Source organism: Euprymna scolopes, chromosome 2, assembly GCF_053919585.1.
Source record: "Euprymna scolopes isolate OS-2025 chromosome 2, ASM5391958v1, whole genome shotgun sequence".
Taxonomy (NCBI): Eukaryota; Metazoa; Mollusca; class Cephalopoda; order Sepiida; family Sepiolidae; genus Euprymna; species Euprymna scolopes.
Window position 1 is genome coordinate 180,107,792 of NC_136483.1, and position 16,676 is coordinate 180,124,467.

The 16,676-nt window shown below is 32.4% G+C and overlaps 1 protein-coding gene across 2 annotated transcripts in view; it reads right to left on the bottom strand.

Moving 5' to 3' along the window:
• The window catches only part of LOC145299251 (uncharacterized), a 121,335-nt gene that overhangs the window by 97,866 nt on the left and 6,793 nt on the right, over positions 1 to 16,676 (bottom strand). For both annotated transcript variants that reach the window (XM_080144387.1, XM_080144386.1), the window contains exons 2-6: positions 13,456 to 13,527; positions 12,859 to 12,982; positions 9,292 to 9,365; positions 4,184 to 4,305; positions 1,817 to 1,976 (exon numbers count right to left, since the gene is read on the bottom strand). In XM_080144387.1, coding sequence (XP_080000513.1) covers positions 1,817 to 1,976; positions 4,184 to 4,305; positions 9,292 to 9,365; positions 12,859 to 12,982; positions 13,456 to 13,527 — 552 coding nt within the window. The remainder of the gene's footprint in view (positions 1 to 1,816; positions 1,977 to 4,183; positions 4,306 to 9,291; positions 9,366 to 12,858; positions 12,983 to 13,455; positions 13,528 to 16,676) is intronic.

Here is a 16,676-nt window from a genome sequence, read left to right on the forward strand (position 1 = left end):
TGTTTCACAAGTTCTTGTCATATCAGTACTTGTTGAAATTTAGTTGTAAAAAAAAAGGAGAAGCAATGTTTCATGTCTCCTTTTTGCATTCAGAACCACATGACACTCTTCCCTCATCCCCAAATATACAACCGTTGTTAATCCTTTGTTATCGTTGTAGCCAAAGCATATTTGGTTGTTTTGTTACCCCCCCCCCCCCCCGACAAAAGGAGAATGGACCTGTAAATTCACTCTTGTCCATTCGTCTGTCTGCACTTTTCTCAATAACTACGCCTTGGAATTTTTTAAAATTTTGCACAAACATTAAACATGATATGAGTAAAAAAAGTAACAGAACGGATTTTCCGGGAAAACTCCAGTTGCCCCTCCAGAGGTGCCTTTTGGGTTAAAATGCCTAAAATTTACACTTTTGTGTTTATTAAAAAAAAATATATATTAGTGTGGGGATGATTGATTGAAATTAGAAAAATCGGAACATTGTGTTATCAAAATCCAAATTAGTACATTTTTTTTTAATGCCAAAATTGATTTTTTTTATTGTTTTTTGTTTGGGGTGAAAGTGCACTGGAGGACCACCCGAAGACTTACCTTTAAGAAGTTGGTTACGGGGAGGTTAACAATAAGAAAATGCCTTTTGGAATAAACATCCCCAAGAACGGCTTTCAGAATAAACACCCTTTGCAGGTTGGACAACCAGTGCACATTGACCATCTTTGGGTCATCCCACAGTGCACCTTTTTTTGTTTGTTTCTGAAAAGTTGTAACTAACTGATTTCTATATAATTTTGTTTGTCTATATTTTGTGATAACTCTTGGGTTTGCCCCAGGGGCTCTTTTAGGGCTAATAAAAACACTCCATTTTTGGGTCTATTTTACCATATTTGTCCTAAATTTTCTGTGTATCTCTATTTAGCAGTTTTGCATGGTGCTGAATTCAAATTTAAATATGTTAAAACCTTTAGGGGCAATGCTGAACTTAGTCATTTTTTTAATGCTTCGTTCACTGTGGACCATGCATGCTTCACGCTAAATATGACATATTAAGCCTTTTTGCGTTATTTAATGTCAAATCCAGTAATTTTGGAAAGAAGTTTTATGTTTCACATTCTTTATATCTTCAAATATTTATTCATGGTGTTTGGTTAGTCGACTAAGGTACAAGAGAAAGCGGAAGAGACAAGTGATGGTAAATAGTGGGAGTAGTAGTATCAGTAACATGTGAGAAGAGGGATGACATGAACACATAAATGATGTAAATAAATAAAAAGAAAAGAGGAGAGTAAGAGGAGAGAAGGTGTAAGAAAAGAAGGAAACGAACAATCTATTAACAGTAAACAGTCATTTGATAAATAAAGTCACATCATAATATATACATACTTGCTGAATGCTTAGTTTTCTCAACTTCAAAATTTTGGGCATAAGGAAAGTGTATGACAACAAAGATTTGGGCAATTCTATTTATAATCATGCGTGATAGGAACAAACCAATCCAACTCCAGAACCACGTTATAAAATATACTAAATCTCCTTGAATTTTTCAGGAACAACTTTCTGTCTTCATGCAAGAAGGCCACTTTGTTACTTTCTTACTGATGATCATGACTGGATTAATTCTTTGCCTGGAAAAACTTCTGACTGGATTTATGCTGCTATTTAAAAAAGATTTTTTTCTTTTTTTTTGCTTGGGATAAACTACATTTTTCTATGACAAGAATGGCTCTGCACTGAAAATTCTCAAACGGTCATCCATCTGGTACTGGTCAGGTTCAATATCGTTTAACTATTTTTTTTTTTTTTTTTCAGAAACACTACTCACCTTAATGAGAGCATGATACAAATTGAGTGAAACATTCACAACACTCGGGTCTTTATCACAGAGGGCTTCACTAAATTTCTGGGAGACTTCAGGTACTAAACTCGGATTCTTGCGCCAAATGTTAAATAATGCTGCCACAGCTTTTTTTCTTACGGTTGGTCTGGAAAATTAAAATAGAACAACATGATAAATTATTCCAAATAATAACAAAGTACAAGATAAACATTTTGTTTAAGCAACCAGTTCACTTATCCAGGATTTTTTTTTTTTTTTTTTTTTTTACATTTTCACCCCAAACAAGGCACATTGCCACTTTGGTGTAGGGGGCTACTATCAGGGGCAACAACTACTAGGGCACTATGTTGGGATTTGGGCAGCAAGATGTTGGTTCATGTTACACTTGAACTTCTGCATGTCAGTACAGTTAGGGAAGCAGGGACCTCGAATGGAATTCCAGAGTCTAGCGATTCTGGGGAAGAAACTACTGGAGTAGAAAGATCTTTTACTTCTAGGGATCTCTACTGTGTGGGGGTGGGATTTAGCTGCCTGTCGGGTTTGTCGAGGGTGTCTACGTCGTGGGGGCACAAGTGTCTGCAGTTCGTCAGAGCATTCACCATTAAAATACTTGTAGAACAGGCAGAGGGATGCAACGTTTTGTCGATGGGACAGAGGCTGAAGCTTAGATGCCAGTTCAGGGCCTATAAGATTGGCGACTCTCTTTTGAACCTTGTCTAGGAGCGAGAGACTAGCAGCAGATGCACCAGCCCAAATGTGACAACAATACTCCATACATGGGCGAATGGTGGCCTTATAGAGGTACAGGATACTTTTAGGTGTCAGTAGTTTCCTAGCACGGTAGAGAGAGCCTACCTTTTTCGCAGCAGCCCTGGCAATGTTTTCAATATAATTGTTCCAACTCATGTTTCCTGTGAACGTTAGGCCAAGCAGTTTGAAAGATGTACTCTCAGACAGGGAGTCACTGGCCATTACTATTGGTGGCAGAGAAGGTTTTTTGTAATTATTGAAGGAAACCAGTTTAGTCTTGACAGCATTGAATGTGACCATCCATTTATGTCCCCATTCCACTACAGATTGGAGGTCATTCTCTAGTGTTTTTGACATTTCTTTAGTTATGTGTTCATTTGTTTTCCTGTCATGCCTATCATAGTGTTGTTGGGGAGGTCATTAATAAATATTAGGAACAATAGAGGTCCAAGGATAGACCCCTGAGCCACTCCCGCATTTATATCACACTGTTTAGATGTACGACTGTCGAGGACAACCTGGATTTTTCTCTTATCTAAGAAGGATTTAATTATGTTAAGTATTCTACCAGTGATACCGTATGATCTAATTTTCCTGAGGAGACCCTCATGCCATACCCTGTCAAAAGCCTTAGATATATCTAGAGCTACGGCTTTGCCCTCCCCCGCTTTGTCCAGTGAATGGTATATACGTTCAGAGATTACAGTGAGGATGTCTGCTGTGGAACGGGCTTGTCTAAATCCATATTGTTTGTCAGTCAGAAGTTTAGCATCTGTAAGGTGCCGGACTAGAGCATGATTAATTATGGTCTCAAATATTTTGGCGAAAAGTGGGAGAAGGCTAATGGGGCGATAATTTGATGGGTCAGTTCTTTCGCCAGAATTCTTGAATACTGGTACCACAGAAGCAGTGTTCCAACAGCCCGGAAAGCATTGCCTGACTATATATATATATATATATATATATATTAGTGTTGGGATGATTAATTGAAATTAGAAAAATTGGAACATTGTGTTATCGAAATCCAAATTAGAACATTTTTTTTTCAATGCCAAAAATGATTTTTTTATTGTTTTTTGTTTGGGGTGAAAGTGCACTGGAGGACCACCCGAAGTTGGTTACGGAGAGGTTGACAATAAGAAAATGCCTTTTGGAATAAACATCCCCAAACTCCCCATGTTAAGAACGGCTTTTAGAATGAACACCCTTTGCAGGTTGGACAATCAATGCACATTGACCATCTTTGGGTCATCCCACAGTGCACGTTCACCTTTTTTTTGTTTGTTTTAATAACAAAATTTATTGTTCATTGTTGATGCTAATGATAAATATTTAATCACTTAATTTAATGATCATTCACAAGTGTATTTTTATGTTTGTGAAAACATATACACATATTACATAGAGTTTTACGGTAATCCACAAAAAAAAATATAACTAAATATTTAGAAGTTTAAACAATCAGAATCGGAAATTTTATTAAAATCAGGAATTTAGAACAGAATCAGTAATTGTATTATGATCGGGAACAATTTTGGAATCATCGTGTCACTACTTCCAAATGCCATCATAATCACACAGTTGATCCACTTTTGATCTTACCTTGAATGAGTGAGTTTCTCTTCAACCACTGGAAGCACCAATGGAATCATGTCTGCATTGACAAGGCGGCTGACAGCTGACAAGGCAATACAGTTGTCAAGAATATTAGTGCTTCTAAGATCCTAAATGTAAAAAAAAAAAAAAAAATTTTTTTAATTAATTCTAGCATGACCATGTGGAAATTCCACAATTGCTTATTTGCCATCTTCTAATTCTTATCATATTCAGTTTAATATCTGTTTAACGGCCTTTCAAAATTGATTTGCAAACTAACCTATCTCTGACCAGATCTTTATTCTATCTCGATTCAATTTGTAGTTTTACAATTACATTTTGATTTAAGATATCGAAACAATATAAAAATATATCCATTAAAGTGTTTTAAAACAAACAGTTTTAGTACATGAATGGGATTAAAAATAAAAAAAATACAACAAGTATAACAGTCAATATTGTAAACAAATATCCGCCAATATGTTACAAAAGATTTTGGTGTTTAGCGTGAAAATCAAAAATCGAAATATTGAATATTATAAAAAAGTCAACACTATCTACTTAATTGTCATGTCGAAATTAATAAAATATTTAAAAATTATAAAAAATTATAAAGTAGAAAATTAATTATTAATGAAAATAATTTTCAAAGAATTTTCAAGTTATATATAAACTAGCGGGGGCACCCGGCGTTGCCCGGGTTTTTAGAGGCATGTGTGTGTGTGTGGAGGGGGGGGGGTAAAATGAGTACAAAGCGAAGTAATAACCCTGTTTAAATATAAAAACAAACAATGTTAAAACTTCTAAAAAAAATAAATAAAAATAAACAAAATGTTAAAACTTCTAAAAAAAATAAATAAATAAAAATAAACAAACAATGTTAAAACTTCTAAAATAAATAAATAAATAAAAATAAACAAACATGATGCAATAAAAACGGTCCGGCGGGGCCCGGGTGTTTGAAAAACAGAAAAACAAAAAAAAAGTTGGAGGGAGGGGGGGGGCTGAGACTCAAACTCGAATCCTTGAGGCAAAAGCGGAAAAAAAAAATTAAAAATAAAAAAAAACGTGATGAATTAAGTTGAAAGTGAATGAGTTCAAACATCAATCCCGCAGTGAAGTTTATTTTGGTTTAGTTTCCCCAAGATGTTGGGTCGAAAACCTGTTCCCCTTAAAAAAAAAATAGGGGTGTCCATATGGAAGCAATTGTCTGATATAAGGTTTCCACCGCATTGATCAAAAGCTGATTACTTTCTGGACGTTCTGGCACGAAAGCCAAGAACACACACTGTTTGAATTTAGTTTCATTTTATCTATATATATAAAAGGAAAAATGTGTGTGAGCATTTCGTGTATGTCTTCAAAAGGCTTTTCGAGCACACGCTCCCGGGTTCGTTACTATCGCTTACAACTGTTTATATGGGTCCTATATCATAATATGTAGGATTTGGGAATGCGGGTCGTCTCTAGATTTATTTACGTCGACTTTTATGAGATTCGCGCTATTTCGCTTTGTGTCCGGTTTTTCCTGCATTTTAGTATAAATACAGTGAAAAACGTTGGGTTCTCGGCTTTCGCTCTGCTTTCCCCCCCTTCCCACCATCATCTGGGGAAAGTGAAAACTAAAAATAATGATCCCGCAATGACCTCATTTAGCGTTGTCCTGTCAAGCAAACCTCTTTTAGCTTTATAGGCTTTAACTTAACACGTTAATCAATTACTCTCACTCGTGGTCGAGACCGTTAAGTATTGGCATTGGTTTCCACCTCCACGTCAAAGCTTCCGGGTTCAATCCCTCCTCCCGACCAAACGTTTTTTTTTATTACTTCGCATATTCTTTAGTTTACTCCCCCCCCCCATACACAGGTTTATTTATGCCATTTTTTTCCGTTTTGGTTTTGGATTTTTTTTTTTACATCGTCTTTTTTATATTTAAGCAGGATTATTAATTACCCCCCCCCTCATACACACACCTACAAATACCCGGGCAACGCCGGGTACCCCCCCCCCCCCCGCTAGTTTATACTAAAAAGCCAAACAAACAGGCGACACAGCGAAATAGCGTGAATTTTATAAAAGTCGATGTAAATAAATCTAGACGCGCGTTCCCAAATCCTAGATATATATATAAACACTTCTAAGCGATAGTAACGACCCCAGAACCATCAGCGAAAAAAGCCTTTTCTGGACATACAAAAATGCGCGCGCCGCATTTGCCTTTTATCTATAGACTAGCAGGGGTACCCGGCATTGCCCGGGTGTTTGGAGGTGTGTGTGGTGTTAAATAAAAAAGAAACCAGGGGGGGGGGGTAAAGTTGGTAGGATCGAACCCGAAGCCCTGAGGCGAAGTTTGAAAATAAAATCGGCCAGCCAGAATAAGTTTCTGAAAGATGTTTGAATTTATTTAAGTAAGAACCAAATTGACAGTATGGAGTATTGTTGTCATATTTGGACTGGTGTATCTACCACTAGTCTCTCACTCCTGTAAGGTTCAAAAGAGAGTCGCCAATCTGATAGGTCCTGAACTGTCATCTAAGCTTCAGCCCCTGTCCCATCAACGAAATGTTGCATCCCTCTGCCTTTTCTATAAGTACTTTAACGGTGAATGCTCTGACGAACTGCAAGCACTTGTGCCCCCTCGACGTAAATACCCCCAACAAACTCAACAAGCAGCTAAATCCCACCCCTTCACAGAGATTCCTAGATGTAAGAGAGCCTTCTACTCCAGTAGTTTCTTCCCCAGGACAGCTAAAGTTTGGAATTCCCTGTTGGGTCCCTGCTTCTCCAGCTGTACTGACATGCAGAAGTTCAAGTGCAACGTGAACCAACATCTTGCTGCCCAACTCCCTACACAGTACCCCTGATGCCCATGTTCCTGATAGTAGCCCCCTACAACAAAGTGGCAATATGACTGGTTTGGGGTGAAAATGTAATAAATAAATAATTAAAAAAAAAACCTTTAAAAACACTTGCAGGTGGTTTAAACTAATGTGAACGTTTTCTAGGTCAAACATGACGTCATTGTCGTAGTAGCAGGAGCAGAGAAAATGAAGAAACGATTTTTTTCGGCACCCTCCTTGTAGAAAAGGGCCAAGTTTAAGGTGAAGGAATTAATGTTTTGGGCCAATTTTTCGATATTTGTCGGGCGAAGGTTGGAGCTTTAAAATGATACCTATCTGGCGAAAATCCGTGGCCCATGGCGAAAGTTTTTGCGAGACATACAAACACACACACATTTTTACTTTTATATATATATAGACTAGCGGGGGTACCCGGCGTTGCCCAGGTGTTTATAGGTGTGTGTGTTGGGCGGGGGGGGGGGGTCAAAACAAAAGAATAAGCGAAGTAAGAACCCTATTTAAATTTTATATATATATATATATATATATATATAAAAACAATGTTAAAACTTCTTTAAAAAAAATTGTTGCCCGGCTGTTTGTGTTGGGGGAGGGGAGGGGCTTAAAAAAAAAACAGTTTTGGTAAGTAGTTAGGATCGAACCTGAAGCCTTGAGGCGAAGGGGGAAAAGAAAGTGTGCAAAAAACCTGACACGTTACCCGCTCGGCCAACAAAGAGCAACTGAAACACGTTTGAATTTATTTAAGTACTAAAAACAGAATTGACACGTGCCTGCAATAAAAGTTAACTCTGCTACTTCTATTTGACCTCATTAATGAGGTCAAATAGGAGTAGCGGAGTTAACTTTTACTTTGGCTGGTTGTTTCGCCAAGATGTTGTGTGTGTGTGAGGGGGGGGGGGGACCAGCTCCCCATAAAAAGGGGATTATCCAGATTGAATAGCAATTGTCTGATACAAGGAGTTTGCCCCACATTGATCAAAGCTGATTGCTACTGGGTGTTCCCCCGGTGCGATTGCCAGGAACAATTCTTAGCTTTGGTTTTATACAAAAAAGCTGAACGAACACAAGACGGGTTGAAATAGCAAGAATTTTGTAAAAATCGATGTAAATAAATCTAGACGCGACCCGTGTTCCCAAATCGTAGATATTATTATCTAGGGGGTATATAAACACTTCTAAGCGATAGTAAACCCCCCCCCCCGGGACCGTCAGCGAGAAAAGCCTTTTCGAGACATACAAAAATGCGCGTGCCGCAGTTGCCTTTTATATATATAAATGACTAGCGAGGGGTACCCGGCGTTTGTTTGGAGGTGTGTGTGCAAACTCCTGGTGTGTGGGGGGGGGAGTAAAAAAAAAAAAAAGAAGTATGAGCATCAAACCCGAACTGTTGAGGCGAAGTTGTGAAAAAAAAACGTGCGACGTTAACCATTGCTCCACCGCGACATGCTTATGGAAACACGTTTGAATTTATTTAATTAGTTGGATTTAGCAGGTGCTCGTTTTAATGAGTTAATGAGGTCAGTTTGACTGCGGGATTTCATTTACTGCTGAACGCTTTTTCCCTCGCCCTCAAGATGTTATAGGAAAAACACTAACCCACATGCGGCGAGCAACAAATATTGAATATTTATCTTCCCGAAATCGAGCAAATTAAATAGACAGGCGAGCTTCGTTGTTAAGTGTGAGATATTACGATTTGTATGTGATATAAAAAGTTTTAAAAAGTTGTGAACCGGCCGACCGCTTCTCTGAAAGAAGCCTTTTATAGACACACAGAAAAAGCGAACACACATACATACATTTTCGCTTTTATATTTATAGATGAACAGGATAAATTCAGGGGAAATAACTGGTTTATCTTGTTACAATTAATGACGGATATTAGTAAATCATGAAATAGTCAAAGTATGTATTTATTTATGTAATAATGCATTAATATTTAATTAATTATAACATGACAAGTAGTTAACATTGGTTTTAGTTGAAATTGACAAAAAGTAACTACCATTGTTTTTAATGAAAATTCATTTTTTTGATTTTCGAATTTCACTCCAGCAATGAAGAAGCAGCAAGATGCTGAAACTGTTAGTATTGTTAAGGTGAGTACGAAATATGAAAGGAAAAATGACCAACATTTAGAAAGACTTTTTTTATAACATTTTGGTTCAATTAATAATTTGATTTGAACATGTTTATCCCATAGTTCACACTGTTAATTGATGCAAATACAGAACCTGTTTTATTTTCTGTTACCTTGAGTATGGTGTTAATCAGCAGAACGACCAGTTCGTGGTCTTCATGTAGCAAGATACCACACGAAAGATAACCTGAAAGAAAATTAAAAAAAACGATATATAATAAAAAATAAAGATAAATAAAAAAAACGATATATAATAAAAAACGATAATAAAAATAAAGATAAAAAATAAAAAACGATATATAATAAAAATAAAAGATAAATAATAAAAACGATATATAATAAAAATAAAGATAAATAATAAAAACGATATATAATAAAAAATAAAGATAAATAAAAAAACGATATATAATAAAAAACGATAATAAAATAAAGATAAATAATAAAAAACGATATATAATAAAAATAAATAATAAAAACGATATGTAATAAAAATAAAGATAAATAATAAAAACGATATATAATAAAAATAAAAATAAATAATAAAAAACGATATATAATAAAAAATAAAGATAAATAATACAAAAACGATATATAATAAAAAATAAAGATAAATAATAAAAACGATATATAATAAAAATAAAGATAAATAATAAAAAACGATATATAATAAAAAAATAAATAATAAAAACGATATAATAAAAATAAAGATGAATAATAAAAAATGATATATAATAAAAATAAAGATAAATAATACAAAAACGATATATAATAAAAAAATAAAGATATATAATAAAAATAAAGATAAATAATAAAAATAAAGATAAATAATAAAAACGATATAATAAAAATAAAGATAAATAATAAAAACGATATATAATAAAAATAAAGATAAATAATAAAAATAAAGATAAATAATAAAAATAAAGATAAATAATAAAAACGATATATAATAAAAATAAAGATAAATAATAAAAACGATATATAATAAAAATAAAGATAAATAATAAAAATAAAGATAAATAATAAAAAACGATATATAATAAAAATAAAGATAAATAATAAAAAAACAATGCATAATAAAAATAAAGATAATAATAAAAAATGATATATAATAAAAATAAAGATAAATAATAAAAACGATATATAATAAAAATAAAGATAAATAATAAAAACGATATATAATAAAAATAAAGATAAATAATAAAAACGATATATAATAAAAATAAAGATAAATAATAAAAATAAAGATAAATAATAAAAACGATATATAATAAAAATAAAGATAAATAATAAAAATAAAGATAAATAATAAAAAACGATATATAATAAAAATAAAGATAAATAATAAAAACCGATATATAATAAAAATAAAGATAAATAATAAAAAACGATATATAATAAAAAATAAATAATAAAAACGATATAATAAAAATAAAGATAAATAATAAAAAACAATGTATAATAAAAATAAAGATAAATAATAAAAACGATATATAATAAAAATAAAGATAAATAATAAAAATAAATAAAGATAAATAATACAAACGATATATAATAAAAATAAAGATAAATAATAAAAAATGATATATAATAAAAATAAAGATAAATAATACAAAAACGATACATAATAAAAAATGAAGATAAATAATAAAAAACGATATATAAAAAATAAAGATAAATAATAAAAACGATATATAATAAAAATAAAGATAAATAATAAAAAACGATATATAAAAATAAAGATAAATAATAAAAAATGATATATAATAAAAATAAAGATAAATAATAAAAACGATATATAATAAAAAATAAAGATATATAATAAAAATAAAGATAAATAATAAAAAACGATATATAATAAAAATAAAGATAAATAATACAAAAATGATATATAATAAAAATAAAGATAAATAATAAAAAACGATATATAATAAAAAATAAAGATAAATAATAAAAAACGATATATAATAAGAATAAAGATAAATAATAAAAACGATATATAAAAATAAAGATAAATAATAAAAAAAGATAAATAATAAAATATGATATATAACACTAAAAACATTTTTTTATATCATGCATGAACACTTGAGAATTTTTTGTTTTTAATATCTATAAATATTGTCCTACTGCTGATAATGAATCTTTTTGATAAAGAAAATCCTTTTAAAATAAACTGAGGATCATTTATCTCAGTAAGATAAAACCACAGAGTGAATGTGGTATTTTGGTGTGACTGTATAGTGTAGGGTAAGAGATCAACAGTTTTGACAAAATTACATAAGAAAAAAAAATGATTCAAGCTTCATGACTAAAGCAAATGATGAATGTTATGATGAACCTTTTTATTAAAAAGAAAAAAAAAAAACTTGTGCCAAATGTATGTTTTGCTTAAATAAATAATAAGTGTTTGAGAAATTTTGCAGACTTTCGTACAATGGGAGCCAATATACTACATATATAGACAAAAAACATTGTAGACAAAAAAAACATATGTAGACAAAAAAAACATTGCAGACAAAAAATATTGTAGACAAAAAGAACCATCGAATTAATGTTGATGAATAACATTTTAAAATAGTATACAACTATGGCGTCATTTTCATAATTTGTCTCCTAAAAACTAAGATATATCAGTGGAGAATCATTATATTAAAATCTTGACAACTTTTGTTACTCCTTCGATGAATTTTAAATCTTAGTGGAAAAGAAACACACTGGTTCTCTACAGTTACCATGATGATTATCTAACGAGATAATGGTGTTCTGCATCTAGTCTGGTGCACTACATCTGCTGTGGCCATAAAATTAAGGGGAAATTAATCCAAAATCTTTTTTTCAACAAATATCCAACAAAATGAACTCCGTGTTATTACATATTATAATTTTTATAATCATTTTAATTATTTTAATCATTTTTATTATTTTAATCATTTTAATTATTTTATAATTTTTATCATTTTAATTATTTTCATTATTTCAATTATTTTAATCATTTTAAATATTTTAATCATTTTAATCATTTTAATTATTTTAATCATTTTTATTATTTAAATCATTTTAATCAATTTAAATATTTTAATCATTTTAATCATTTTTATCATTTTAATCATTTTAATTATTCAAACTACAGTTCTCATCTTGACTATTATTCGCACAACATTTCAGTCGATGTAACCTTCAATTTTCTTCAGATATATCTTGTTAAAATCAGGAATCTTTTTGTTGAACTTGGCAATCTGCACAGAATTTTGAACGGAACCCTTTATTAAATCCACACGGGTAGCATGCTCTCATTCCAACAGTCATGACTGAGTAGAAGTCTTAAGTAATTTTCAATGGTGTGTTTAGCGTCCGTTACACTGAGGATTGAATCTTTAATCTCCAGAGGGGTGTAACTTACAAATTAATTTTACTGTCGGTGGATTAAATAAAAAGGTTCCGTTCAAAATTCTGTGTAGATTCCCAAGTTCAACAGAAAGATTCCCGAGTTCAATATCTACACCTGAAGAAGGTCAAAGCTTACATCAACCTTAACGTAACAATCAAGATGAGAAAAGTAGTCCAAGTAATATAAATTGATAATCCTTAACTCAAAAATTCAGAAACCCATGTTATTTGCTATTTTTAAATTGAATTATCATATAAACAGAAAAGACAAGCATGAATTTAATTCTTACCTATCCATTTCATCCATCCAGTTCCCTGCTGGGCCAGTTTCACCGCATGTATATAGCCACATGAGACGTCGTAACCCATCATGTGGCAGAAGATCAACCGAGTTAAATAATCGCGGATTTGTTGCTAAAAAAAAAAAAAAGAACATTACTAGAGCAATCAAATGGCGGAAAAAATTCCGAAAGTCAGGAGGGACAGAATTCATATGGAAGGCGTTTCATATCTATATAGTCAAGGGAAGAATCTATCAATCATGTGCCTAGTAAGCATGTATATACAGTGGAATGATGTACAGAAGTGAAACCTGGTCTGTGAGGGTTGAGGATATGTGTTGCATGCAGAGAAATGATACGAGTATGATACGATGGATATGTAATGCGAGTCCTCCAAGAAAGATTAAATCTAGACAGCATAGGAAGATTAGACAAGATTGAAATATGAATACGCAAATTTTTCGGGGAACTATCCCCTTTTTAAGTATCTTTTTACAAACCAAACCTCTATATTTTTGCATTCAAATGGTTATCTTTTCTCTCAAAGCAATATCAACAGATAAATGACGACCATATGCCACCACGAAAATTAAGAATAAGACTTACCACTGAAATGTCTGGCTGCGCAAGTCGCTGTTGAATCAATGTTAGTTCTTTTTGTATTATGTGCTGTTCTTTCTGAAATAAAAGTGAAAACAAATTTGATTTAATAATTAATCCAAATACATTAGTGTTTATTTTCAAGAAAATTTAGGGGGATTTTCGAAAACTGGTCTTACATATGAAAAAACATTTGGTGTTTGTGCATTATAATGGGATTTAAATTTTAAGTAAAAAAATAATCAAATTATACCAAATTTCTACTACTAACGATTACTATGGTGTTCTTCTGATGACTACCATACACTTATTAATCTATATCCTCGAGTGGCTTTCGGGCCTTAATAAGCGGTGTCTCCCTTATAAAAAAAAGGAAAAAAGAAAAAACTTACATATGTCGAAATTAGTAAAAATTCAAAGAATTATGAAAAATGATAGCATAGAGAAATAATCTCTCTATATATATATAAAAGTGAACGTGTGTGTGTGTGTGTATTTTCCAATGCAATAACTCTGTCAATTTTCAGTCTACAGACTCGAAATTTGATATACAGGGTACTGAGATTTGGGAAAATCTTTGTAATCCGTTGTCGGCCAGAAATTTGGCTGTTAACGGGTCAAAATTCAACGATTTGACCTTTGAGAACTTATGCAAACTCCTCCGCCAATTTTGGGTCTAAATACTTGAAATTTTAGATATAAGTTCCTTGAACATGGATCTAACTTAATAACTTAATTTGAGCCCAAAACAATAAATGTTAAGGGGTCATAATTGGAGTCAAAGTTAAAAAAATTGACCGCTTTTTTTTTTGTTTGTTCAACATACACTTCCACACACCCGGGAAACGCCGGGTTGAAATGCTAGTTACAAATAAAAAATAAAATTTATCAAATTATAAAGTTTTATTATATTTGATAATGTCCAGTCCAGGGGAGGTAACTCTAGTCTATGAATTAATCTTTAAAAATAATCTTTAAAAATGGAAAATGGCGAAATGCTTTGGGAGGGGAGGGATTGTAAAATATAATTCTAGCAGATCTTCTATTTGATCATTTTCGTAAATTTAGGAAATTTTACTAATTTAGACATGATACGTAAATACGTAATAGTATTTTTTTTTTTTTTTTTTTACCTAAAATGCATTTAAAGTTCTGAATGTTTTAGATGAGAGCTGCTGATTGTTAATGCTACTAATATTGACTGTAGTATCTGTTCTTCAGATGCGGCACTTCCATTTCCCGTTCTCTTTCAGTGGAGGAGATATCCTTCATGACTGAGACAATTTTAATTTTTGTACCTTTCCTCCACGTTAAAAAACCACCCTAGTGTCTGTCTAACTCTGTCCCGTGGAGAGGCATTGTAAATAGGTACTAATATTGACTGGGTTATTGTTCTCATCTTGAGTGTTATTTGTGCAACGTTTCGGTCAGATTGTCCTTCAGCCATCATCAGGCATGTCGGTTGTTGGTTGTTGTTTGGAAAAGAAAAGAGAAAAGGTATTGGCTCGACAGATATTTTAATATTCAGTGAGTTTTAGTAGCATTTGGATGTCTCTAATTATAGAAAAAAACAACCATTACACCCTTAAAATTTATACGATGAAAGGGAGATAATCCTGTATCGATATTTATGAGAATTGCCTCCCCTTTGTCAACCAATTTCTTGTCACAAATTCAAAACTAAAATTATAAAATACACTAACTCAAAGAATACGAAAATATCTACGGAGCCAGTAACTTTTATCTTTTCTTTGCCAAACAACAACCAACATGCCTGAAGATGGCCGAAGGACAATCCAATCGGAACGCTGCACTCAGGATGAGAAATATAGTCCGAAACTAAAATGCATTTATTTGAAATTCCACAAGTCATATTTTACATCCCAATCGGTCATAACAAATATGTGATTGTGAGAGATTATAATGATGCTGATGCTTTAAAAAAAAAAAAGGAAATCTGACAAGGGCAATAACTCAGATTTTAAAGTTTGCATTGCAATTTTTTGTGCTTAAAGAATGGCTTCCCTTTACCCGGTTCCCTGTTGTTGTCGATCTGAAAACATGGAGGAAAATAATAAACAAAGATTATGTGTATTGGAAACCATGAATGGCTTCTTTGGTTTTCTTTCTTTTTTATGGAAAAAAAAAAACGAGCACTAGTCAACGATAAGTGTAAAATAAATAGATTCCAACCCAGAAAACAATTCTTTCCCCTTTTTCAGAAAGATCGCTCATGGAATGTGAGAACTAATGGACAAAATAAGGAAAGCAAGAAGCGCCCTCTTAAATAATCAAATTCTACCCAACCACCTCCATCATTAGCAATCATCACGGTGTTGTCTCATCGTCTACTCTATAATCTTTAGCCTTGAGTGGCCTTTGGGTTTTGAAAACTGGTGACTCCCTAATTAAAAAAAAAAACGCTGAGCATGTGGGGTCACTCTCCATGAGTGAAAGATTTATTTTCACTATGACTAATGTTTGTGCAAAATTTCAAAAAAATCCAAGGCAGGGTTATTGAGAATAGTGCAAACAAATGAACAGATTAACGAATTGGGGGCAATTTTATCCATATAATGCCCCCCAAGTGAGGCAACCAGAGTTATCCTTGAAAATCCATGCTGGCAAAAATTTACTTTAACCATGACTAATGTTTGTGCAAATTTTCAAAGAAATGCAAGGCGTAGTTATTGAGAAAAGTGCAAACAAACAAATGGAAGTCAATTACTACATCGGAGGACAAAAAAACTTAACAGACAGACCGACACACAAGAATTTAATGATTAAAATTTTTTAAAGTATCAACAGCAATCGAAAGCTAAGTAAAATGCTGTTCAGGAATGAGGATATTTCATTGTGACGTCAACATAATCACTTTGAGAGAATCAAGAATGGCTTGGTAACCTCTCTTTGGAATTTATCCTGAGATGTGGAAAATTGAGATGGTTTGTGCATGTGAAAAGAATGGATGACAACCTTTGGCAACACGGAATGTTGTCCTTTGATGTCAAAAGCAAATACCGCAGCTGACCAAGGACAACATCAAGTCTAACCTCTGCGCATCACAGGACACCTAGTTAATTATCGCAATGCCTGGAAAGTGATGACACAAGGCGCCATCCAACCCCAGCAGCAGCACCTAGTAATTATTTTATAAGCATTTTCTGTATTTTTCCTGATAAAGTCTTATAGTGGTGATAGCTATAAATATAAAGCTCACTAATTAC